The sequence below is a fragment of the Theropithecus gelada genome, chromosome 10, assembly GCF_003255815.1.
Source record: "Theropithecus gelada isolate Dixy chromosome 10, Tgel_1.0, whole genome shotgun sequence".
Classification (NCBI taxonomy): domain Eukaryota; kingdom Metazoa; phylum Chordata; class Mammalia; order Primates; family Cercopithecidae; genus Theropithecus; species Theropithecus gelada.
In genome coordinates, this window is record NC_037678.1 from 69,053,538 (window position 1) to 69,076,688 (window position 23,151).

The following is a 23,151-nucleotide window of genomic DNA, read 5'->3' on the forward strand; positions in this document are numbered from 1 at the left end:
TTTTTTGAGACGGAGTCTCGCTCTGTCGCCCAGGCTGGAGTGCAGTGGCGCGATCTCGGCTCACTGCAAGCTCCCCCTCCCGGGTTCACGCCATTCTCCTGCCTCAGCCTCCGAGTAGCTGGGACTACAGGCGCCCGCCACCATGCCCGGCTAGTTTTTTGTATTTTTAGTAGAGACGGGGTTTCACCATGTTAGCCAGGATGGTCTCGATCTCCTGACCTCGTGATCCACCCGCCTCGGCCTCCCAAAGTGCTGGGATTACAGGCTTGAGCCACCGCGCCCGGCCTTTTTTTTTTTGAGAAGGAGTCTCGTTCTGTCGCCCAGGCTGGAGTGCAGTGGCACGATCTCGGCTCACTGCAAGCTCCACCTCCCAGGTTCACGCCATCCTCCTGGCTCAGCCTCCGGAGTAGCTGGGACTACAGGTGCCCGCCACCACGCCCGGCTAATTTTTTGTATTTTTTTAGTAGAGACGGGGTTTCACCGTGTTAGCCAGGATGGTCTCGATCTCCTGACCTTGTGATCCGCCCATCTCGGCCTCCTAAAGTGCTAGGATTACAGGCTTGAGCCACTGCGCCTGGCCTCTACTTTTTTCTTTTTAGATGAAGTTTCACTCTGTCACCCAGGCTGGAGTGCAGTGGTGCGATCTCAGCTCACTAAGATCACTTGAACCTCCACCTCCCAGGTTCAGGTGATTCTCCTGCCTCAGCCTCCCTAGTAGCTGGGGATCCAGGCGCCTGCCACCACGCCCAACTAATTTTTGTATTTTGTAGTAGAGATGGGTTTCACCATGTTGGCCAGTCTGGTCTCGAACTCCTGATCTCAGATGATCTGCCTGCCTCAACCTCCCAAAGTGCTGGGATTACAGGCGTGAGCCACCACGCCTGGTGCAGCTTTACATATTTATTCATCTGGGTTGCCACCATTCAGATCAAGATAGGAGCATTTTCAACACCCTAGAAGGTTCTCTTGTGCCCCTTTCCAGTCATTGCCAAGCCTTCATACCGCCAGGTCACCACTATCCTGGTTCTCATGCCCTCGTGAGGTCTGTCTGGCATAGATGTTTTATTCTTTTACTTGTTTTATTTTCCCTCTCCCGCCTTCGCCCCAGTCATCCTGCTACTACCCTTTCTTTGATACAAACACCTGCCTTTTCATTTTTTGGTAGATTGTTCCATTCTGCATCTTTTGTGCTTTTTTTGGTGGGGTGGGGGTGCGGTTTGAGACAGCGTGTTGCTCTGTTGCCCAGGCTGGAGTATGGAGGCACAAATACAGTTCACTGCAGCCTCAACCTCCTGGGCTCAAGCCCTGTACCTGTAGCTAGGACTACAAGTACATGCCACCATGTCTGGCTAATTTCTTTAATTTGGTGTAGAGGCAGGGTCTCACTGTGTTGCCCAGGCTGGTCTCAAACTCCTGAGGCTCAAGCAGTCCTCTGGCCTCAGCCTCCCAAAGTGCTGGGATTATAGTTATAAGCCACCAAGCCCAGCCTTTTTTTTTTTTTTTCATTTGACAGCATGTCTTGGAAATGCTTGTGTGTGTGTGTAATATTTCGTGGCATGTCAGTTCCATCATTTATCCCACCCTGGTTGAGGGACATGAAGGTGTTTATATTTGGGCCAGACTTCAAGCCCATGACACTCTGATTTGGAGCCCAGCTGAGGAACCAGACCCAGAGAGAAGCAAGGGCTTGCCTGGGCCTCACAGAACAGAGGTGGCAGCAGACTCTGTCCTGAGGGCCATTGCTCCTGGCCAGAGGGGCCAAGTGCTGCTAACCCTACCCTCCCTGGTGCCTCCCCACAGGGGCAGCCACACCACAGTGGGCGTCAGCGGGCGGCTTGAGGGGTTGACCGAGGACCTCCGGCAGCTGCAGGAGAGCGAGCAGCAGCTGGACCACCTGATGAATATCTGTACTACGCAGCTGCGCCTGCTCTCCGAGGATACTGACAGCCAGCGATATCCTTGGATTGGCCGTAGGGGGTGGAAGGCAGGCTTAGCAGGCAGGGGTTCCATCCAAGTGGGACTAGAGAGGCTTGGATTCAGGAGAGGGCTCTGGTTGTTTTGGTTGCAAGTCCTGGCTCAGCATTTTCTCACTGTTGTGACGCTGGATAAATTGCTTAACCTCTCTGGGCCTCAGTGTTATTTATAAAAGTGAAATAGTAATATCCAATTCTGAAATTGTACGGATTAAAAAAGAAAAGTGGCTAGGTGCAGTGGCTCATGCCTGTAATCCTAGTGCTTCAGAAGGCTGAGGTGGGAGGATCACTTGAGCCCAGGAGTTTGAGGCTGCAGTGAGCTCTGGTTGAGCTACATCACTCCAGCCTTGGTGACATAGCGAGACCCTGCCTCTAAAAAAATGAATTCCCAGCACCAGGCCTGGAGTTGTGTTGAACATTTTACATGGAATTGTTCCCGGTAGCTATTATCATTACCTTGGGATTCAATGGGTAGAGTGATTCCATTATATAGATGTGGAACTTGAAACTCAGGAATGAGGTAGGTTTTGAGCGGGTAGGAGGTTGGGAGGACAGGAGTGACTAGGGAGGTGTGAGCCCTGCCTTGTAAGCTGTTGGAGTGAGTGACCCCCTAGAAGTCAAAGGTCATGTGGTCCTTGACTCTGCCAACCCTGGCCTATGTGACGTGTCAGGACCTTCGTAGCATTGCAGACCCTGCAGAGCAGATGGTTATGGTGATCAAAGCCCCTCCCGAGACCCAGCTCCAAGCCGTGGACTCTTCGGAGGTGAGATCTGGGAACTCCAGGCCCAACTGGGCTGGGCTGGGCTGCGCTGGTAGTCACCTGGGCCTCAGTTTACCCTGCCTGCTGCTTCCACCCAGACCTTTCAGATCTCCCTTAAGAGCAAACAAGGCCCCATCGATGTTTTCCTGTGCCCTGAGGAGACCGTGGGTGGGATCAGCCCTGGGAAGACCCCGTCCCAGGAGGCCACTTCTGAGGAGGAGAACAGGGCCACTGACTCTGCCACCATAGTGTCACCACCACCATCATCTCCCCCCTCATCCCTCACCACAGATCCCAGCCAGTCTCTACTCAGCCTGGAGCAAGGTGGGTGATGGGTAGGTGGGTGGGGTGGGGCAGGGCCCCTCTTCTGGGGGTGGGCAGGCACGACAGCCCCTGCCTTCCTTCCTGCTGGGGCATCCCCGGCCTGTGATGCTCCCCGTCTCTCCAGAACCGCTGTTGTCCCGGATGGGCAGCCTGCGGGCTCCCGTGGACGAGGACCGCCTGTCCCCGCTGGTGGCGGCCGACTCGCTCCTGGAGCATGTGCGGGAGGACTTCTCCGGCCTCCTCCCTGAGGAGTTCATCAGCCTTTCCCCACCCCACGAGGCCCTCGACTACCACTTCGGCCTCGAGGAGGGCGAGGGCATCAGAGACCTCTTCGACTGTGACTTTGGGGACCTCACCCCCCTGGATTTCTGACAGGGCTTGGAGGGACCAGGGTTTCCAGAGATGCTCACCTTGTCTCTGCAGCCCTGGAGCCCCCTGTCCCTGGCCGTCCTCCCAGCCTGATTGGAAACATTTAATTTATACCCCTCTCTCCTATCTCCAGAAGCTTCTAGCTCTGGGGTCTGGCTACCGCTAGGAGGCTGAGCAAGCCAGGAAGGGAAGGAGTCTGTGTTTGTGGTGTGTATGTGCATGCAGCCTACACCCACACGTGTGTACCCGGGGTGAATGTGTGTGAGCATGTGTGTGTGCATGTACCGGGGAATGAAGGTGAACATACACCTGTGTGTGCACTGCAGACACGCCCCAGTGTGTCCACATGTGTGTGCATGAGTCCATGTGTGCGCGTGGGGGGGCTCTAACTGCACTTTCGGCCCTTTTGCTCTGGGGGTCCCACAAGGCCCAGGGCAGTGCCTGCTCCCAGAATCTGGTGCTCTGACCAGGCCAGGTGGGGAGGCTTTGGCTGGCTGGGCTTGTAGGACGGCGAGAGCACTTCTGTCTTAAAGGTTTTTTTCTGATTGAAGCTTTAATGGAGCGTTATTTATTTATCGAGGCCTCTTTGGCAAGCCTGGGGAATCAGCAAAGGGGAGGAGGGGTTTGGGGTTGATACCCCAACTCCCTCTACCCTTGAGCAAGGACAGGGGTCCCTGAGCTGTTCTGCCCCACACCGAAGGAGCTGAGGCCTAGGTGATTTATTTATTGGGAAAGTGAGGGAGGGAGACAGACTGACTGACAGCCATGGGTGGACGGATGGTGGGGTGGGGCCTCTCCAGGGGGCCAGTTCAGGGCCCCAGCTGCCCCCCAGGATGGATATGAGATGGGAGAGGTGAGTGGGGGACCTTCACTGATGTGGTGGGCAGGAGGGGTGGTGAAGGCCTCCCCCAGCCCAGACCCTGTGGTCCCTCCTGCGGTGTCTGAAGCGCCTGCCTCCCCACTGCTCTGCCCCACCCTCCAATCTGCACTTTGATTTGCTTCCTAACAGCTCTGTTCCCTCCTGCTTTGGTTTTAATAAATATTTTGATGACGTTTGGGTCGGGTTTTGGGACTCTGTTGGGAACAGTTCGGGGCGGGAGAGGCCAAGGTTGCTGGGGAAATGCCCATTCTCCGCTTCCCTTCTCTCCGTCCCTGCTCGATTTGATTTGAGTCTCAGAACTCCAAGAAAGGTCAGCTTCATTGCTATTTTGGTCCTAACTCAAAAGCCGATCCAGTAAAGGTTTTTGTAGAAAGCCAAGAATGCTACTCAGTGCTGCCCGAAGTGCAGCGTAATGAGCGGCCTCTCCTTTTCCCAGCCCCAGAGGCCACTGTGCTCAGTTTGCTGTCTTCCTTCCAGACGTTTCTGGACATTAGTAAACATGCAACAAATGACAGTGGACTGGTTCTGTGTCAGGTATTTAGCAGTTCTGGGGACACGAGTGTTACCTCCCTTCTTGGTGCTCTCAGGGTCTGAAGGAGATCTACTTAAATGAGAAAATCAGGAAAGGCTTCCTGGAAGGCGTGCTTGAGTTCAGCGCTGTAGAATAGGTAGGAGTTAACCAGAGGAAGAAAAGCAAAGAACACGACGGGGGTGGGCAGGAGGGAGAGGGATAGAGGACCGGAGAAAGTAGTGTGGCTGCGGTCCTGAGGTGAGGGTCAGAGTGGTGCTCCTGGAGCGGGGCGTTCAGTCTTAAGCTTTATTCGGGGGCCAAGGAGTCACTGGAGACCGAAGTGGTACCTCTTTCGCATCTTAAAAGCTCCCCCTGGCTGCTGTGTGGAGAACGGGTTGGAGGGAGGGCCAAAGCCACCGAGGGGAGGGGAAAGGGCCTCGCTGAGTGCCAGAGAGGGCGGGCGTCGGGATGCCTGGGAGTCGGCCACACGGACCTGTGGGCTTCCTCTGCGCCAGCCCCCGTTGTAAGCACTTGACACTGAATGAGTCCCAACAATCCCATAGGGTGTCTACCGGTACCATTTTTGCAAATGAGGATACAGACGCCCCGAAAGGTGAAGTCCTGGTGGGTTTTACCCACTCGTATCACCCTGACTCTTCGGCACTGGCTTGGTCACCCTGTCCCTCCGGGTGGGCGCGCAGCCCCTAGGTTCTGCTCCCGGCAGGCCGTCGCGGGACCCGAACCCTCGGGCACCTCCCCCTCCGCCGTGGCCACGGAAGCGCGGAGGCCCGCGACGCTGGAGTTGGACCTTGAGGCGAGGGAACCCGGCGCTCAATCTCCAGACCCGGAACCCGGCGTCCGCGGGGGCGGGGCGGGGGCGGGGCCTGAGCCCGCGCGTCGGCGCCGGCGCCAAGGGGCGGCCCCCAGCCCCACCGAGTCCGCCGCGGCGTCCAGGGTCGGGAGCAACCGCAGCCGAGCCCCAGCGAGCGGGCGGCGGCGCCATGGCGTGCGTGGGGCTGCTCACCGTGTGCCTGCTCCGGCCGCCCGCGCCCCAGCCCCAGCCCCAGCCCCCGCCCCAGCCCCCGCGGCACCCGCAGCTCGCGCCAGACCCCGGGCCCGCCGGACACGCGCTCTTCCAGGACGTGAGTGGGCGCGGGCTGTGCTCGCGGTGTCTCCCCGCCCGAGTCTCTGTTAGTCTCACCCTCTGGGGTTGTTCGGGCCCCGCCGCTGTTTCTGGGTCTCTGCCTCTCTCTCTGGCCCTGCTGTCTCTGTTTTCTCTTGACCTCTCTGCCTTTGTGTCCCCTGTTCGGTCTCTCTGTCTCGTCTATGTCTCCGCTTGTCCCTGCTCCAGTGTCACTACCCCTGCTGCCCCCCACCCCTCAGCCCACCCCACTTGTGTGTCTGGTGTTGGGGGGGAGCTGTCGACAATCACAGCAGCCGTCACCCCACTCTGTAGCAGCCGCAGGCTGGGCTGACTGGGGAAGGGGAGCCTGGAAGCACAAGGGTCCCCTCACTTCTGACTCTAGTGCCGCCCCCAGAGTCCTTCAGGCCCCACTCCAGGGCAGCAGAGTCCTACAGTTGGTAAGGATTGCACAGAGTCACCCTCCCATGGGACCACGGGTGGCCCTGCAGCCCCCATGGGCACCAGCCACGGCCCTGAGCCCTTTCTCCACCTGTGCTACGCTCTGTCCTGGCCCCCTCATGCCCCAACTCCAGAGGGAGGCAAAGCTGTCTCCCGCCCCCTTCCCACTGCCCCTAGTGACTCAGCACCTTGACCACATCCCTGGCTGGAAGGGACCTGACCCTCCCTCTTCCCAGGTAGGAAAACCAAGGCCTGAGGGGATATGTCCCAGGTCAGTCATGGAGGCAGGGGAACAACAGGGTGACCCCAGGTGTCCCCATTCCCAGCTTAGCACCCCTCCCCGCTCCCAAGATCTCCATCTACCCCACCTGGGCCTCCCTGGCTTGCTGTGTGTCCCTCAGCCAGTGGCAGAGCTTCTCTGAGTTAGGCTAGAGGTTAGAGTCTTTCTGAGCCCTGCTGACGCTGAAAAAACAGGATCTTGGAGGGGGTTGGCGTTCAGGACCTGGAGTTCATGGGGGCTCTCAGCCCAGGCTTGGCCCACCCCTGCTTGCCAGGCCTGCCAGTCTCCCCTTTGCTGGGCTGCTTTGGGTGACCTGGGAGCAAGTCACTAAGAGAGATGGGGACCTGTCTTGACTCTGCTCCTCTTTGCCTCTGTTGCTCTTCATCTTCACTTCATAAATGAAATCTGCTGACCTTGCTTTCTGCCACCCCCACTCCCCCTTGGACTTGTGTGTGTACACACATGCCTGCCAAAGGTCCTCACTGTCAGCCCCATAGGAAGCCCCAGCCCTGAAAGAGTTAACCCCAGCTGCTCCTGATCTATTTGCTAGTGGGTAACTCAGACACCTGCAGAGACAGAGTAGCCACTGCCTGCTGTCTTCAACAGCATGCAAGGAAACAACTCAGAGAGGGCAGCTGGGATAGACCATGGCCACACAGCAGAGCTCGGGGCTCAGGTCTAGGACGGCTGTGCAGGATTCCTGGGCCGCAAGCGGGCCCATTTCCTCAACCTTCCTCATGCTGGAACCGTGCCAGGGGCTGAGGTATTAGATAGAACTTGGGCTGCACTCTGGGTGTGGGAGGTGGGGACGCAGGGAACTGGCCAGGAGCACCCCCAACGAGGCCAGGCCCTGCAGGAGAAGTGAGTGGAGGTGGCACCCGCTGCGTGCTCTTCCTGCGCCCTGCTTGCAGGAAAAGCTCCTGCAGGGCTGAGCTGGGCAGGGGGTTTGGGACCAGGCTGGGCAGGAGGAAAGGCAAGGCAGGGGGTAGGCCAGCCAGCTGGGACCCTGTCGGGTTGAGTGGGGGCCTCTGGCTTCCTGGGTGGCACTCACAGTTCCCCCCATGTCCCTTTGTCCTCTAGGTTTTCCGCAGAGCAGACAAGAATGGTGAGTGTGGCTTCCCCTGGGTCCCACAGTGGGGCAGGGTGGGAAGCATCCAGAAGGCCCAGGGAGACTTGGAAGGTTGGGTGGGAAGTCAAGAGTCGAGACAAATCTTGGAGGCCCAAAACAGGAGAATCAATCAAGGCGTCCTTCCCAGAGGAGGTGCTGTTCTCAGCCAAGTTTGGCAGGATGGAGAGTGGCGGGAATGTGGTTTGGCCAGGGGCTAGAGGTAGGGGCTGACTTTCACACAGCACCCTGGCACGGTGATGGGCACTTCCTTTTCATGGCCTCCTGTTGTCCTCGCAACCACCAGCTAGACTGGAATTCACCCTATTTCATAAAGGAGCAGAGGCCTAAAGAGGTGAAGCAGGTTGCCTAAGGTCACACAGCCTTTAATTGATAGGCTTGAACTTGGGTCTTTGCAGTGTTTAGTCCCAGGCTCCTTGTGTGAGGCACTTGGAAGAGTGAGGTAATGGAGGTGAGACCTTTTTGGAGATTTTACTCAGGTTTTTAGAAGGCTCAGTAACTTGTCACGTGACCAACCATCTGGACCAGGGAGGTCTTGGAGGACGCAACTAAACCCACGCCTTGGGCAAGGATAAAGCTGGGTCCAGTGCCAAAGGAGTCGGCTCCTCCTGCCTTGGGTCCCGGGCAGTCTCAGACCCTGGTCTAGGAGAACCTTGGAAGCTAAAGCACGAGCCCTAGGGGACCCATCCAGCAACAGGCTGCTCCTCCTAGGTGACCTGGAGCAGCCCACTGTACCCTGTGTGGCCGGTGGAGGGTCTGAGCGCTGCAGTCAGCCTGGGACGCCTTTCATCTGGGTCTTCATGCCCTCTTGTGTTTCATCCTCCTAGAGACGGGGTCCTGTCCCCACTCCTTGCCCTTCTCCGTGGGTCTCTTCACATTGATGGGGGTTGTTTGTCCCAACCCATTGATCAGGACACATGCCCTCACTTGGACCAGGGCATTCTGTCTGTGAAGGTTCAGATTCTCCTCCAGCTCAGCTCACCACATCCATCTGCTCAGAGACCTCACGTATCATTCAGACCACATCCCATGTCTTTGTGCCACATAAGTGCTCCCAGCCTCTGCTCACATGCGCCTGTGATGGGGAGCTCCTTCCCTTCTGAGCCAGCCTGCTGCTGCCTACAGAGGCTCCAGCTAGTAGAAGATTCCATCTGCCTCCCTGTGGCTTCTCTGTGAAGGTCCTGGGTCCAGAGAGTGGAGGTTCCTTGTGCCCTGTAGTGAGGCTGGTCCCCAAATCCTTCCAGGTGACGTCTAGGCCCTGCCACACTGTGGCCATGTCACAGCCTGTTGCTTGTTTTTTCGTTTGGCAAACGTTTACTGAGTTCCTACCCAATGCTGTGTACTGCCCTGTCCCTTTGGTGCCTGCAAAGTAGGTTCTGTTGCCTTCATTGGACACCTTTGAGGACCCCAGTCCTTTTGTCCCAAACAGGCTCCCCACTGAGCTCAGAATCCCATCCCACCTGGTTAGGTGGTTGTCAGATGCTACGAGGCCTTTGGGGCCCTGGACCTGGTGGCAGGGGTGCAGTCAGGGTCAGGGATACCTCCTCTGCTCCCTGTCCTCCCCCTGCCACCAGATGATGGGAAGCTCTCATTTGAGGAATTCCAGAATTACTTTGCTGATGGGGTTCTCAGCCCGGGGGAGCTGCAGGAACTGTTCAGCGGCATTGATGGGCATCTTACCGAGTGAGTACGAGAAGGGGCCGTGGGTAGATGCCAGGCCGGGTTGTCTTTACCCCACTGTGTCCTCTGCTGCCTTGGTTCCTTTTGTAGGACGAGGAAGAGGGGGCAGGGAGAAAGGTACCGGGGCTCAGTTCCAGCTTTACCCGCCTACCTACCCCCTCTCCAGCTACAGCCTTGCCCACTACACTGCTTCCAGCTGGGACCCCGAAATAGCCAAGTCTGAGTCACCACCCATGGCTCAGCTCCCCATTCCCGCTTCCCACAGTGACCCGAGGATGCCTGGGGACAGCTGGGCCCCGCCTGCTTCCACCCAAGAATGCAGTGCACGAACACGCACACCATCTACCCCTTGTGTGCTCCCACATCTACGCGTCTTGGCAGGAGTGTGCATGCTCCTCCCCGTGCCTGCTTCCAGAGGTGCACACGCACGAACCGCTGTACCTCCCTCTACTTCCCTTCTCCCATTTCCTGAGGGTCAGTCTCAGGTTCCTGAGACTTGGGCTGGAACCTTGGTCTACAGTACTCCCCCTCCCCTCCTGGCCAGACTCCCCAGCCAGTTCCTTGTCCTTCAGGGCCTCACTTAGGCAGCTCCTCCTCTAGGAAACCCTCCCTAACCTATCAACTAAATACCCCGTGCTGTCCCTGGATTTCCCTGCACCTGGCTTCCCCTTCGCAGCTCTGACCACTTCTCGTTGGCCTGTGTCCACATCCGTCTTCCCCTGGCCTGAGATCCTCTTGGAAGCCAAGAATGGGTCTGAATCTTTGCCCTCAGAGTGATTAGTTGGGGCAGTAGAACCCTTTCTCCGACCCTGCAAGGACTCTGTCTGCAGGAGCAACTTAATCTGGGGCGGAGCAGAAGTGGCCTCCTTGTTAGACTGAGCTGGGAGTTGGTGGGTGGGAGGTGGGGCATTGGCCCCAGTAGTCCCAGTTTACCAGGCCCAGGTCTGAAGCGTGCCTTCTCTTTTCCCTGCAGCAATTTAGAAACGGAAAAACTGTGTGGTGAGTAGGCCCATGGGAGCTCTTGTCTCCTGGGGACCCTGGGCCCCAGGGTAGGTGTGGCAAGGGACTGTTGCTGGTCTTCTGATGGGACAGGTTGGGCTGAGCTCAGGATATAAGGCCTGCTTGGCTGCTGAGGAATTCCAGGGGGCCAGAATCCCAGGGTGGGTAGATGGGTGGGGGTCCAGGAACCCTCAAGCACCTCTTCTGCCTGCAGACTACTTCGCAGAGCACCTGGGTGTCTACCGGCCGGTGCTGGCTGCATTGGAATCGCTGAACCGTGCAGTGCTCGCTGCCATGGATGCCACCAAGCTGGTGAGTGGAGTGGCTGATGGTGGGGGGCCCACTGTGAGGCAGCGGGCATCTGCTGTGCTGTGGGATCCTCCACAGTCTTGAGTCAGGGTTATAGAGCTAGGGGCTTGGGTTCAAATCCTGGCTCCCACTTTGTAGCTGTGCCCCTTGACCTCTCTGGGCCTGTTTCCTCATCTGTAAACCATCGTAACAATAGAGCTGCTCTCCATACATCACTGTGACAAGTGAGAACGAAGGCAGGGATTTTTGTCGTTTTGTTCTGTCTCCAGCACCCAGAATAATATCTGGCAAACAGTAAGTAGGTGCTTCATACTAGGGGCTGCTGGTGCTTTAGTTGCTGGCCTGTCACAACTGCCGTGGGATATCATTCAGGGCTGGGCTAGGTGTGGAAGGCTGTGCTCACAGGTTCACAGGGCAGGGCCTGGCCCGAGGACATACGTGAGTAGGCAGGTATGTGAGCGCCCATGCGTTTGTGTGCACATGTGGACACGTGTATGCACAAGCACAAACAGTGCTGATAGGGCTTGAGGCCCTTGAGTGGTGACTTCCAAAAAATAAGCCGCCCATCCCTTTGTGTGTTCAAGAAATATCACCACCTCCCTTTGCTCCATGGCTCTTGTAAGGGGGAGTGAGCAGGCCTGGGAGTGTGTCTGACCCCACTTTTTACAGAAGGGGAAGCAGGCACTCATCGTCAGCTGACCTGAGCACACGGCTAGGCACAGGGCTCCTCCTGCTGGTGACTTTCACATGAGATTTAGTAGCTTTTCAAAGGATTGCCCCTTGGGGCCTGGCATGACGAGGGGTTGGAGGAACTCCCATATCTGTGGCATGGACACAAGTGGGGGCATCACCTTTATTGCCATAAAGTAGGGCCCTGGGGGTAGGCAGCTGGACTGGCATTCTCTGAACTGGCAGAGGTTGGGGAGATTCAAATTGCAGTTGAAAATGAGGGTCCCATGGGTCCCAAATACCACCTCCTGGCCCAGAAAGGGTTTGGGGGTGACCCATCCAGTCAGCTCCAACCTCCAGGAGGACCCTGCCAGCTCCAAACACCTGACTTTAGATAGAGAGCTGTCCCCCACCGCATTGCCACCCCCCAGTGACTCAGTTGAACACATCGTACAGCAGCCTGGAGCCACACTCCTGGTACATGGCCCGGGTTATCCAGCGGCGCTGGAAGGAGTGAAGGGAGGCCACCATGGAGCCGCCAGTCCACACAGCCATGCCACGCCCATGCTTGGCCACCAGGTGGGGCCGCAGGGCCGCGTAGCCGTGCCGCCGGCACTGCGCCTCCAGCTCCTTGTCCAGGCGCTCGGCGAAGCCAGGAAACAGCGTGGAGCCACCGGCCAGCACCACGGTGTCTGCTAGTCGTGTCCGCAGCGTTTCGGGCATCTTCTGCAGCGCCCGGAAGGCCAGCGCGGGCAGCCCCGGCCCAGCCTGGCCCAGCAGGCCTGGCTGGAAGATGGGTTCGGGGCAGCGGAATCGCTCGCTGCTAAGGCAGACGCAGCACCCGTTACCCATGCTGAAACTGGCCGGATGGTGGCGGGCGGTATCGCGGAGGTCGCCCTCGAAGTCCAGGGACACGTAGCAGCTGCGCTTCTTGAGATGTGTGATGGCCTTGCGGGGCAGGGCGTGCTGCAAGAGGTCAGGGTTCGCCGCCACCAGCAGATCCCGCAGGTAGCGCGACAGGGTGCTGCCTGCCACGTTCAGCCGGAAGGTGGCCTGGTGCCACGAGTGACCCGCGTAGATGGGCGTGGCGTGGCACACGCCCGCGCCCGCCTCTACGGCCAGCCCGCTGAACGCGCCAGTGGAGCAGAGCGCCAACAACGCGGTGCTAGCCATGTGGCACGCGGGCACTGCCAGGGTCTCGAACAGCAGCTCCGCCACCCTCTCGCGGCCTGCAGGTGGCGCCGACGGGGAGTCGCTCACCAGCACAGGCCACTGCTCTGGGCACACCCGCAGGCCGCCCACCAGCAGGCGCTCCCAGAGCCCTTCCAGCGCCTCCCAGTCCGCCACCACGCCGTGCTTGATGGGGTGCGCCCGCGCCACGCCGCCTGCCAGCTCACAGCCCAGCGCGCCGGGCAGCACCGGCCGGTCCCAGCTGGGCACCAGGCTGGAGCTCTTCAGCACTATTCGCGGCTGGTTCTCGCCCGCGAAGCCCGCCTTGGTGAAACCCGAGCCCTGGTCAACCACCACCGCGATGCGGCCCAGGGAGGGCGGTCGGTGCACACGGCGGCTCCCCGACAGCGACGCCACCTTCGGGCTCCGTTCAGCCCCGGGGCTGAAGGCTCCGCTCCTTCGTGCCACTCGGCTTAGTCGGCCCGAGACCTCTCGGCCTCTGTGCTAGGGAGTGGTCCCTTTGAGCCCTTGGCTCTGCCTCCGGGGCCTAAATTTCTCCTCTTCTGGATCACATCACCACCCGTCTCAGCTCTTGGCTCCGCCCTCTGGTCTGAAAGGCCCGCCTCTTGTTCCGGGCCTTCCGCCACCTCTTCAGCTCGTGCCTAGTCCCTAGGCCTGAGGCCCGGCCCCTAGTTCAGGCTTCAGTCTCTGCTCTGGCTGGTTTCCAGCCGCATCTCACCCTCTTCGTCTTCCTCCGGCGCCGGGCTCCAGGCTCCACGCCTTGCACTGGGCCCCCACACTCTCAGGACTCGCCTCTCCTTTGCTGTTCCTCCCCGTCAGCGCTTGCTGAGATGGCTGACGAGATGGCTAGGACTGATCCTTTTAGATCCTAAGAAGCCCCCAGGAGGAGCAGAACTTTGAAGGCGAAGGGGCCTTGTGGTAAGGCTGTTTGGACATATATCCCCCTTGGGGACCCAGGCAGCCTCCTGGCACCTCTCACCTGGGCTTGACGGAAGTTCCCGGTTGTGGAGGGAGGAGGAGCTGGTCAGAAGGCAGAAAAGAACTTGGATTGGTCTCATTGTGACCTCACTCCCCAGCAGCTGCCCTTCCACAGCCCCCTACCCTATGACAACTCCGTGGACCCATCCTCTCTCCTGGTCAGAGCCAAGGGCAGTGATTTTGGCATCCAGGGGTCTGGCTTTAGCAGCCCAGCACAATCAATCTGATTCCTTTCTCAAACCACTTAGAGTTATCTGATGTACTCTGGCCAGATGTGTGGCCCTTACCTTCCCAGTGCTGAAGAAAAAGCTTTTAGTCACAGATCTACAGCTTCCCTGAAGAGCCCCGACAGGCTCTGGCCCTACCTTTAGGGGCTTCCATGGATGGATTCACGTGGGCCTGAATTTGAGACTCAGTTTTTATTTTTTTGAGACAGAGTCTTCGTCTCCCAGGCTGGGAGTGCAGTGTTGCAATCTCAGCTCAGTGCAGCCTCTGCCTTCCGAGTTCAAGCTATTCTGCTTCAGCCTCCTGAGTAGCTGGGACTACGGGCGCGCACCGTCATACCCGGCTAATTTTTGTATTTTTAGTAGAGACAGGGTTTCACCACGTTGGCCAGGCTGGTCTTGAACTCCTGACCTCAGGTGATCCACCTGCCTTGGACTCCTAAAGTGCTGGGATTACAGATGTGAGCCACCGCACCCAGCAAGACTCAGTTCTGAAGCTGACTCACTGTGCAGTCGTAACCTAGTCTTGATCTTTCTCTGGGTTTGGTTTTCTCCAAAAGGTAGTAATAATCCCACCACACAGGAAAGAGGCCACTTCTTGTCTCAGCAAAGCCTCATCCTCTTCAGGACCGATTTGGTTGCAGGTGGAAGACTCGGGTGAATGTAAGCCAAAATAAGGACTTTATTACAAGGATCTTATATGTTATAGATACCAAGAGCAAGGGTGAAATCAGGTTTCAGGAACAGAATCTGACTGCAGGGCTGTAGGGAACCCAGGATGTGCACTGCATTGTGGTGGTGGTGGTGTTCGTTTGTTTTTTGTTTTTGAGACAGTCTCGCTCTGTCACCCAGGTTGGAGTGCAGTGGCATGATCTCAGCTCACTGCAACCTCTGCCTTCCAGGTTCAAGCGATTTTCCTGCCTCAGTCTCCAGAGTAGCTGGGATTATAGGCGCCCACCACCATGCCCAGCTAATTTTTTTGTATTTTTAGTAGAGAAGGGATTTCACCGTGTTAGCCAGGATGGTCTTGATCTCCTGACCTCGTGATCCGCCCGTCTCAGCCTCCCAAAGCGCTGGGTTTACAGGCGTGAGCCACTGTGCCTGGCCTGCATTGTGTTTTTATTCTGAAGATTGACTTAGCCTGTGCATGTTCAAGTAGAGAGCATGGTTTCCTACAGTTCCTGAACTACAGTCCTAGGGGGAGGGGCTGACAGGACCAGCTTGGGCCAATCACTGTATGGGCAGGAGGTGCGGCCCCATGGAAGAAGGTGGTTACCCTGATTGTTACCACGTGGATGGTAGGGAAGAGTCAGTTCTCACAATTAGCAGGAGTGATGTTATGCAGCCTCCAGCCTGGTGCAGGCAAGGTGGAGGAGATGTTCATCATGGTGACGGTGACAAAAGTATATCTTCAGCAGAAGCTGGGCTGGTGGCTCTAGTGAGCTGGGACTTCAGTCCTGCTGCATCTGCCCCCAAAAGAGGGCATCCTGAGGTTGGTCACCAGGGTGTGACAGGAAGGTAGGCTGCAGGTTCAGCAGGCCAGGAGTGGCATTGGGTGTGGAGCTGGATTTGGGACCTGGGAGAGTGAGAAGCAGCAGCAGGATCCCACACAGAAAGTGTGGCAGGGCTGCTGCTAAGTGATTTGGGGAGTGAGACTGAGGCTGTGGGCTTTTTCCCTGTTGGTAATGGAGACCTATTGAAAGCTTATGAGCAGGGGAGTGAGCTGCTCTAGACAGGTGAGTGGTTTGGAAGAAGTCTTTGTCATGTGGGGAAGGAGATACAGGGTAGGTTGGGAGACAGAGGTACCTTGGAGGAAAGACTGGAGGGCCTGAGTGCTTTGGGGTTACCAAGTACCATGTGTAGGAGTGAGGTGCCAGAGGGCTTCCAGCTTCTCCTGGGTGCGTCCACAGGCAGAATCCACGTTTCAGGCCTTGCCCCAGCTGACTGCCGCCCTGGCTGTTCTTACCCAGGATGGTGCCTGTTGGCCTGGGACTGTGGGGGGATGTCAGGCTTTGCCGGAAGCAGGTCCCCCTCACTAGCGTGGCCACGCCTGGGTTTGCCCAAGCCCACCTCCCTTGAGCCTGCAGACTGAGCGGGATGTGACCTGGGTTTGGAGTGTTGGGGGAGGGAAACTGCCTCCCGCCACTGTAGCAAGGTGTGGGGTTCTGTTCTGACCCTTGGCACATGTAAGGAGAAAGCAAAAGACAGCCCTGGCTACAGACGTGGCGGTGGCTCTGCCTTCAATACGCCCCGTTCACCCCTGTGCGGCTCCTAGGCTCAGCTTTGCCCAGCCCGACTCCACCTCCCAGACGCCTCCGACAGGGCTCACAGGCTCCAGGGTTGCCACGCACTCTTTATTGGGCGGGGTCTGGGCCAAGCGCTTAGAGCCGCGGGCGAGGGCAGCGGCACCGTTTGCGCGGCTGCTGCTTGGCAGGCCCGGCTTCGCTGGGAGCCTTTCCCGGGGACCGCAGGCGCGAGCGCAGCCGCGGCCAGCTCCGCGCTGCCCTGGCCCCGCCCTCTTCCGGCTGCCGCGCCTCCTGCCGCAGCAGCAGCAGCAGCACCGGCATCTTCAGCTCGCGGTCGCCGCTTTCTCCGGCTCCGCGCAAGCTGGGTGCCGCCGGGGAGCCCAGCCCGGCGCCTGACGCGTAGTCAATCGTTCGCCCAGCCTTGGCCAGCGGCTGTCGCTTGTCCAGGGGGAGGATCAGCACGATCCTGGTCTGGGGGTGGAACAGGAGCGTGAAGGGGAGAGCGCGCCAGGGCCGAGCCCACGACCTGGGGCCGCCCCGCCCTCCTCCTGGGACCCTCATCCACCGGGTCCTGTCATCCTCCCATGCATAGGGCTGGAGGGGACCCCTGTCCAATTCAGGCCTCGGGGAAGCTCTCCCTTCCCTGCGTGGCGCCCTGGACTCCGCCTCCCTTCTGGAAACCCTCATCCATCCCAGGCTGACTTCCTGAGACCAGCTCCGTCTAAGTTTATGAGATCCCTTCCAGGCCCTGGGATGTCGGGGGCTCTCAGCACCCCCAACCCCTGCCTGGTCCAGGGCCTCTGTTCATTTGAGAGGGAGGCAGGGAAGTTCTGAGCCTAGGAGCTGGGGAGAGGACACAGGGGAATCCCACCTGCCCCTAGCTTCAGTAGTACCAACTAGGACTGATTCTCCGTGCTGGGACCTCCACCCGTTTGTCCAGGGTTGGGAGAGAATCCCACTCGTGCTCACCTCCCTGGGCTCTCGAGTCTCATCCACTTTCTGGTTCTGGAATCTCTGCCCTCCTTTCTGGGCTTTTTTTTTTTTTTTTTTTTTAAAGACTGAGTCAAATAGGGTCTTGTCCTACAGGTTGGAGTGCAGTGGTGCTGTCAACGGCTCACTGCATGCCTGACCTGAGCTCACGCAGTCCACCTCAGTCTTCTGAGTAGCTGGGACTATGGGCATTCGCCACCACAAACACCTAATTTTTTATTTTTGTAGAGATGGGACCTCCCTATGTTGCCCAGGATGATTTCGAACTCCTCGGCTCAAGTGATCCACCCACCTTGGCCTCCCAAAGTGTTGGGATTACAGGCGTGAGCCACCTTGAAAAGACCCCCATCCACACCCATATGGGCCCCTGGGATCCTCATCCTTGGGAGAGATTTTCGAATTCCTCCCTCACCCCCTAGGACTTCTGCACACAAGGCCTAGACTCCCACCCACCTATCCAGCTTTCCCTGGCCCCCATCTGCCTCCCCAGCCCTGTTCCCCATCCCCCACACTCACAGTCGGCTTCTTCCGAGTGAGGTGGTTGAGGAACTGTTTCCACCAGGCCTTGTCCATGTCAGCTGGCCTCTCCTTGTGGGCCTGCTTGGGTGCTTTGGTCCTTTTGTGGGAACTATTGTTTCCCATGGCAGGGCTGGTCACCACTGGGGACCATGGCCCACACTCCGTCTGCTCTGCCCCCTGGGCCCTGGCAACATTGTGACCTCACGGGCTGACCTCACCAATTGCAGGCTCTGAGCACCGCCTCCCAGGGCCTAAAGGTGAATCTGGGCTCCACTCACTTTGTCACTTTTGGTTTCTCAGCTGTAAAACTGGGCTAATGATCATAAATGAGGCAATGCATGTAAGGTGCTTAGTGGCCAATAGAGGGGGATTTCTGTGGTTTGGGTATGAATTTTGGCCCTGCCACTAACTTACTATGTGACCTTAGCCCAGGTAATAAATCTCTCTGGGCCTGTTTTCTCATCTGCAAAATGGGGTCAATTATGGTTCCTATAAATTGTTACAAAGGTTAAATGAGGCCCGGCATGGTGGCTAATGCCTGTTGTCTCAGTACTTTGGGAGGCGGAGGTGGGTGGATCACCTGAGGTCAGGAGTTTGAGTCCAGCCTGGACAACATAGTGAAACCCTGTCTGTACTAAAAATACAAACATTAGCCAGGTGTGGCAGCACGGGCCTGTAATCCCAGTTACTTAAGAGGCTGAGGCAGGAGAATTGCTTGAACCTGGGAGGCAGAGATTGCAGTGAGCCAAGATCATGCCATGTCACTCCAGCTTGGGTGATAGAGTGAGACTCTCTCTCAGAAAAACAAAAGACTAAATGAAATTCTTCCTGTAGCAGTGCCTGGCTCTGAGTGGGTGCTTCTATCTGTTCTCTGGTTGCAAGCAACAGAAACTAATCATCTCAAATACCCAAAAAGGAATTTTTTGGAAAGATTTCATGGAGATAGAAACCCTGGCCTGTCTGAGAATGAAAAGACCCACCTTCTTCTCTGTCCTTGTCTCCTAACTCATAAGCCTGGCCCAGGAGGTCCCATCTGATGGCTGAGCTGAGGCAGGTTGTGGCAGGAGATGAAATCTCTGATGGATGGGACCTCTGGAGTCCCCTCGAAGAGGGCAGGCACCTGGACCACAGCTCCCCAGGACTCCCACTCTGGTGCGCACGCGTGTGTGTTTGCGTGTGTGTGTGTGTGTGTGTGTGGTGGGGGTTAGGCAATTCTCAGGACGTCTGTGACTCCTGGGTGTGTAAGTGGCAGGCCCTTTATTGTGTTACCCTTGACGATAGACGGCTGGCAGGTCTAGCATTGAGAGCTTATGTGTCAGACCCTGGGCTGAGTCCTGTGCAGGAATTAACTCCTGGGAGCTTCTCGCAGCTCCATATGCTGAGTTTCATCTTTCCTGTTTGATAGATGAGGAAACGGAAGCCCCAGGAAGTGAAGGTAGTTGAGAAGCCTCAGAATCCCATGCTGGGCCACGCCGGGCCTAACATGTGGGCAGCCTCCCTGCCTCTCTGCCGCCCTGAGAGGGGCTGAGAGGAGGCTGGCAGTGGCGGTTGGGGTCAGTGCCAGCGGGGGGGTGTGTGTGTGTCTGTGTGAGTGAGGACGGTGACCTGATTGTCTTTATTAGCAGCTCTTAGTAAAAAGCATCCAGTGTTGTGTGCATGAGTGAATGAATGAGGGAGTGAACACGTAGATTGTGAGTCTGGGGCCACACCAGGCCATCATTTTGCCTCGTGTCAACATTGGCCCTTGGATACCTTGTGACAGCCCCACCCAGCCTAGCTGTGCCTGGGACTCACTGGCTATGACAATGCTGAAGGTGGTAGCCCCATCGGGGAAGGGGCCGTGAAGTCCAGAAAAGCCAGGCACGTCGGCAGGCAGATGCCTGCTGTGAGTTGGCTCCACACCTCCGGGGAGGGAGGCCAGGCCCGGACAAGGAGGGATCTAGACCCTCCCTGCCCATCGGGTCTCAGTACCCTCCTGCCTGTGCCGGGTTTACGTGCCCCTGCTCTTGGCACCGCCACTGCTGCTCTGATGGGCAAGAGGCAGAGGACCCACTCAGAGATCAATGCCCATGCTGGGAGATGCTGACCCGTCCCCCCTTGGCCCGCAGGCGTACGAGAGAGCCTCCAAGGTGGACCAGTTTGTGACGCGCTTCCTGCTGCGGGAGACGGTGAGCCAGCTGCAAGCCCTGCAGAGCTCGCTGGAGGGGGCGTCAGATACCCTGGAGGCCCAGGCCCGTGGCTGGCGGTATGTAAGGGCGCTGCCGACCTGCAGGGCTAGTGCACAAGCGCCCACTGTACCCCCATTCCAAATCCCCACAGTCTCAGCATCCTAGAGGCTGTATTTTTGGGCAGGGAAGCCATGGTGGGGTGAGATGAGACTGGCTTTGGGGCTAGGCCTCAGAGTCCCAGGAGGCCTGTCTTCCTCACCCAGGCCTGTCCCGTCCTGGGGCCCCAGTCCTCGGCCCTGTGAGCCTCACTTTCTCTAGGTCAGATGCAGAGAGCGTGGAGGCGCAGAGTAGGCCCTCCGGCAGCCGGCGGACAGGACGCCGGGCCCTGAGGAGCGTCAGCCGGTCATCCACCTGGTCCCCCGGCTCTTCTGACACAGGTGCGCCTGGGGCGGGGTGGGAGGCCTGGCCAAGGCGGGCACCGCATCCCTCCTTCCCCCAGGCCCCGCTCTTTCACTGCCCCTTACTTCATTCTGAGAACCTGCCAGGCCTGAGAGGCCCCTGCCTGACCCTGCACGGGCCCCACCCACAGGGCACAGCTCAGAGGCTGAGATGCAGTGGCAGCTCCAGGTGAACCGCCTCCAGGAGCTCATCGACCAGCTCGAGTGCAAGGTGAGGGCCATGGGGCCAGGGCCCCACGAGGGAGGACCCTCCTGGTATCCACCCGAGCCAGGCCCATGCTGGAGGCGCGGCCCATACTCTGTGCCCTCACAGGCCCCCCGGCTGGAACCCCTGCATGAAGAGGACCTGGCCAAGGGGCCTGATTCGGTGAGCCCAGGAGAGGGGCAAGCGGCTGGATGGCCATGTCTGGGGGTGCTCATGAATTGGGGGTTCATGGGGCCAGCTGCGCCCACCCTCTGCAATGCGCATGTGCCCCGCCCCCAGGCCTGGCAGGCAGGTGCCGAGAACCAGGCGGGTTCTGAGAACCTGCAGGAACCGCCACCCTTCTCTGGGCTTTGGTTCCCCGTCAGCATTTCTGAAAGCCAGGTCTGGGGCAGTGTGGACGGACGCTGGGGGGAGGAAGGAAGTGGTGGCATACTGCAGGAGGGACAGTGGCTGGATCAGGCAGCACCCTTGGAGACAGGGAGACAATGGAGACAGGGAGGTTGGGGGGCAGGTTGGCAGCAGGAACCCAGCTAAAGGGTAGGTTGGATCTGGCATCAGTCAAGAAGGCTGGGGGCCAGGTGTAGGTGGCTCATGCCTGTAATTCCAGCACCTTGGGAGGCCAAGATGGGAGGATTACTTGAGCCTGGCAGGTAGAGGCTGCAGTGAGCCATGATCCCACACACCACTGCACTCCAGCCTGGGTGAGAATAAGATCCTGTCTTAAAAACAAACAAACAAAAAAACAGCTGGGAATCTCCTAGAGGCCACGGCCAGTCCCTCCCCTGCGCCCAGCCCCACACCGGCTGACCGACTGCCTCTCCCACCAGCACATCCTCGTGGCCCAGAGGCAGGTCCAGGTGGCAGAGGAAGGCCTGCAGGACTTCCACCGAGCCCTGCGCTGCTATGTGGACTTCACAGGGGCCCAGAGCCATTGTCTGCAGTGAGTCCCCAGCTGGCAGGTGGGATGGCTGAGCGGGGGAGAGGTGCTGGGGCAGAGAGGGGTGCTGGGGCTGGATGTCCTGGGCCAGGGCTCCCATGAGACCCCAGGCCAGGGAGGCAGAGGTGGTGGCAGCCCTGGCCTGGCCTGCCCATCTCTTTGGCCCCGCAGTGTGTCTGCCCAGAAGATGCCGGACGGTGCCTCCTTCACCCTGTATGAGTTCTGGCAGGATGAGGCCTCCTGGAGAAGGTATGAGTGCCAGTCTGGCCGCTAACACCATGGACTGTGACCCTGGAGTGAGTCAGGCCAGGGTTCTAATCCTGCTCTCCCACTCACTGGCTCTGTGACCTCAGATGAGTGACCCCACCTGCCCGACCCCCGAGTCCTTTCCAAAATGGAAGTGATAACAGTTCCAACTCCTGTGGGCTAAAGGAGGTGACTGGGAAGAGCTGAATACAGCACAGGGACACAGGAGGCACTTAGTGAACACACACTTGTCACCATGCATGTGACAATGCCTATGCCGAGCACTGTGTGCGGTGCCCTTCGTTCTACCTGCACAGCGTCCTCGTGTCAAAGGGGAGAGGACTGAGGCTTCAGAGGCAGCGTGAGAAGGGCCGGGGTCTGATCCTGGCAGCAGGGTGGGGCAGGAGTAGGGAGACCGAGGTCATGGCAGCCTGCGTCTCTCCGCAGGCACCAGCAGTCGCCCTGCAGCAAGGCCTTCCAGCGCGTCCTCATCGACCACCTGCGGGCTCCGGACACCCTCACCACTGTGTTCTTCCCAGGTGTGCGGCAGACCCCCACTCACTGTCGCCTGGGAGGGGCAGTGGGCTCCTGAGGGCTCCTGACCCCCCGACCTCTGACCCCCAGCCTCCTGGTGGATAATGAATAACAACTGAGCCAGACCTTCACACGCCGAGGACCCCGGGACCCTGCCTCCCTCCCTCTGGAGCCTTCTGCCCTGGCCAGCCCACCCAACGCAAAGACCAGGGCCTGCCTCCTCCTGGACCTGGGCCTGGTGGAAGGGCTCTCAGCCCAGGGATCAGGGACTGGGCTGCTTGCTTTCTATTTATTATTGATTTATTTATCCATGTATTTTATTGTTTGTCACTTCAGCCTCCAAGCTACTTTGGCTTCTGCCTGGCTCAGGAGACTTGGATTCTGGTCCCTCCTGGCTGAGCGACCCAGGGCAGGTTCTGTCCCTGTGTGGGTGGGCCTTGGGCCATCTGGCTGCCTAGCAAGGGTCCTGCTTTCTTCCCGCTGTCTTGGGGCCAGGCTTCTGCTCCTTCCCAGCTAGCAGCAGAAGCAGGGCTGATGCTCAGGGACCCAACCCCTCAAACCTTGCCCCTGAGGCTGGGCTGGACCTGGGTGCCCCTGTTGCCCTCCCAGGCCACTAGGCTCTGACTCTTCCAGCACCCATGGATGTGCCAGAGGCCTCTGGGTTGGTTTGCATGCCATTTTCTTATCATTTGCATGCCCTCACCCCACCCATTCTCAGGGCACTATGGGAAGCCCCAAGGCGACCTGGCCAAGTAGCAATAATTTGGGCCCAGGGTCACCTATTGCCCCCAGAGGCCTCTGAAGCCCAGGCTGGGACCCCAGCACAGAGGCAATAAAGGCAGTGGTCCCTTCCAGTGTCGCCTCCTGTCTCTCGCAGGTCTGGGCTGCGGGGCCTGTGTACCTCCCAGGCCAAAAGCTCCAGGGGGGCACCTCTCTTGGGAAGCCCCCTGGTTCCCACCTCATGCCCTTACGCTTGCAGAGTGGATGCTCAC

General features: G+C 58.5%; 4 protein-coding genes across 5 annotated transcripts in view; 2 read left to right on the top strand and 2 right to left on the bottom strand.

Moving 5' to 3' along the window:
* Positions 1 to 4,485, top strand: part of E2F1 (E2F transcription factor 1) — a 12,745-nt gene extending 8,260 nt beyond the window's left edge. Inside the window, exons 4-7 of the mRNA XM_025399046.1 lie at positions 1,801 to 1,953; positions 2,623 to 2,737; positions 2,833 to 3,058; positions 3,183 to 4,485. Coding sequence (XP_025254831.1) covers positions 1,801 to 1,953; positions 2,623 to 2,737; positions 2,833 to 3,058; positions 3,183 to 3,430 — 742 coding nt within the window. The 3' untranslated portion in view covers positions 3,431 to 4,485. The remainder of the gene's footprint in view (positions 1 to 1,800; positions 1,954 to 2,622; positions 2,738 to 2,832; positions 3,059 to 3,182) is intronic.
* A 1,230-nt stretch (positions 4,486 to 5,715) lies between these two features.
* NECAB3 (N-terminal EF-hand calcium binding protein 3) lies at positions 5,716 to 23,013 on the top strand. 2 transcript variants are annotated; one of them, XM_025399048.1, is made up of 13 exons: positions 5,736 to 5,960; positions 7,761 to 7,785; positions 9,381 to 9,489; positions 10,460 to 10,485; positions 10,700 to 10,797; positions 19,720 to 19,856; positions 20,098 to 20,216; positions 20,369 to 20,448; positions 20,551 to 20,604; positions 21,270 to 21,382; positions 21,551 to 21,628; positions 22,073 to 22,164; positions 22,250 to 23,013. In XM_025399048.1, exons 1-13 carry the CDS (start codon positions 5,820 to 5,822, stop codon positions 22,276 to 22,278), a joined length of 1,101 nt encoding a protein of 366 aa, XP_025254833.1. In that variant the 5' UTR covers positions 5,736 to 5,819; the 3' UTR covers positions 22,279 to 23,013. The 2 variants fall into 2 exon arrangements, with proteins under 2 accessions (XP_025254832.1, XP_025254833.1); XM_025399047.1 differs by having other exon boundaries at positions 5,716 to 5,960; positions 20,369 to 20,604.
* Positions 11,619 to 13,647, bottom strand: ACTL10 (actin like 10). Its single transcript, XM_025399049.1, has one exon. It carries the CDS (start codon positions 12,634 to 12,636, stop codon positions 11,899 to 11,901), a length of 738 nt encoding a protein of 245 aa, XP_025254834.1. The 5' UTR covers positions 12,637 to 13,647; the 3' UTR covers positions 11,619 to 11,898.
* On the bottom strand, positions 16,191 to 17,790 carry C10H20orf144 (chromosome 10 C20orf144 homolog). Its single transcript, XM_025399052.1, has 2 exons — positions 17,609 to 17,790; positions 16,191 to 16,573 (listed from the first exon to the last, which is right to left on the bottom strand). The coding sequence occupies exons 1-2, from the start codon at positions 17,732 to 17,734 to the stop codon at positions 16,238 to 16,240; spliced, it is 462 nt and encodes a 153-aa protein (XP_025254837.1). The 5' UTR covers positions 17,735 to 17,790; the 3' UTR covers positions 16,191 to 16,237.
* Positions 23,014 to 23,151: the final 138 nt, after the last annotated feature.

Coding starts and splice junctions, on each gene's coding strand:
- NECAB3 (XM_025399047.1), top strand. CDS start 5,820: ATGGCGTGCGTGGGGCTGCTCACCGTGTGCCTGCTCCGGCCGCCCGCG. Junction 9,490..10,459: donor ATTGATGGGCATCTTACCGA/GTGAGTACGAGA, acceptor TTTTCCCTGCAG/CAATTTAGAAACGGAAAAAC. Junction 10,486..10,699: donor AGAAACGGAAAAACTGTGTG/GTGAGTAGGCCC, acceptor TTCTGCCTGCAG/ACTACTTCGCAGAGCACCTG.
- ACTL10 (XM_025399049.1), bottom strand. CDS start 12,636: ATGGCTAGCACCGCGTTGTTGGCGCTCTGCTCCACTGGCGCGTTCAGC.
- C10H20orf144 (XM_025399052.1), bottom strand. CDS start 17,734: ATGGGAAACAATAGTTCCCACAAAAGGACCAAAGCACCCAAGCAGGCC. Junction 16,574..17,608: donor TCACTCGGAAGAAGCCGACT/GTGAGTGTGGGG, acceptor TTCCACCCCCAG/ACCAGGATCGTGCTGATCCT.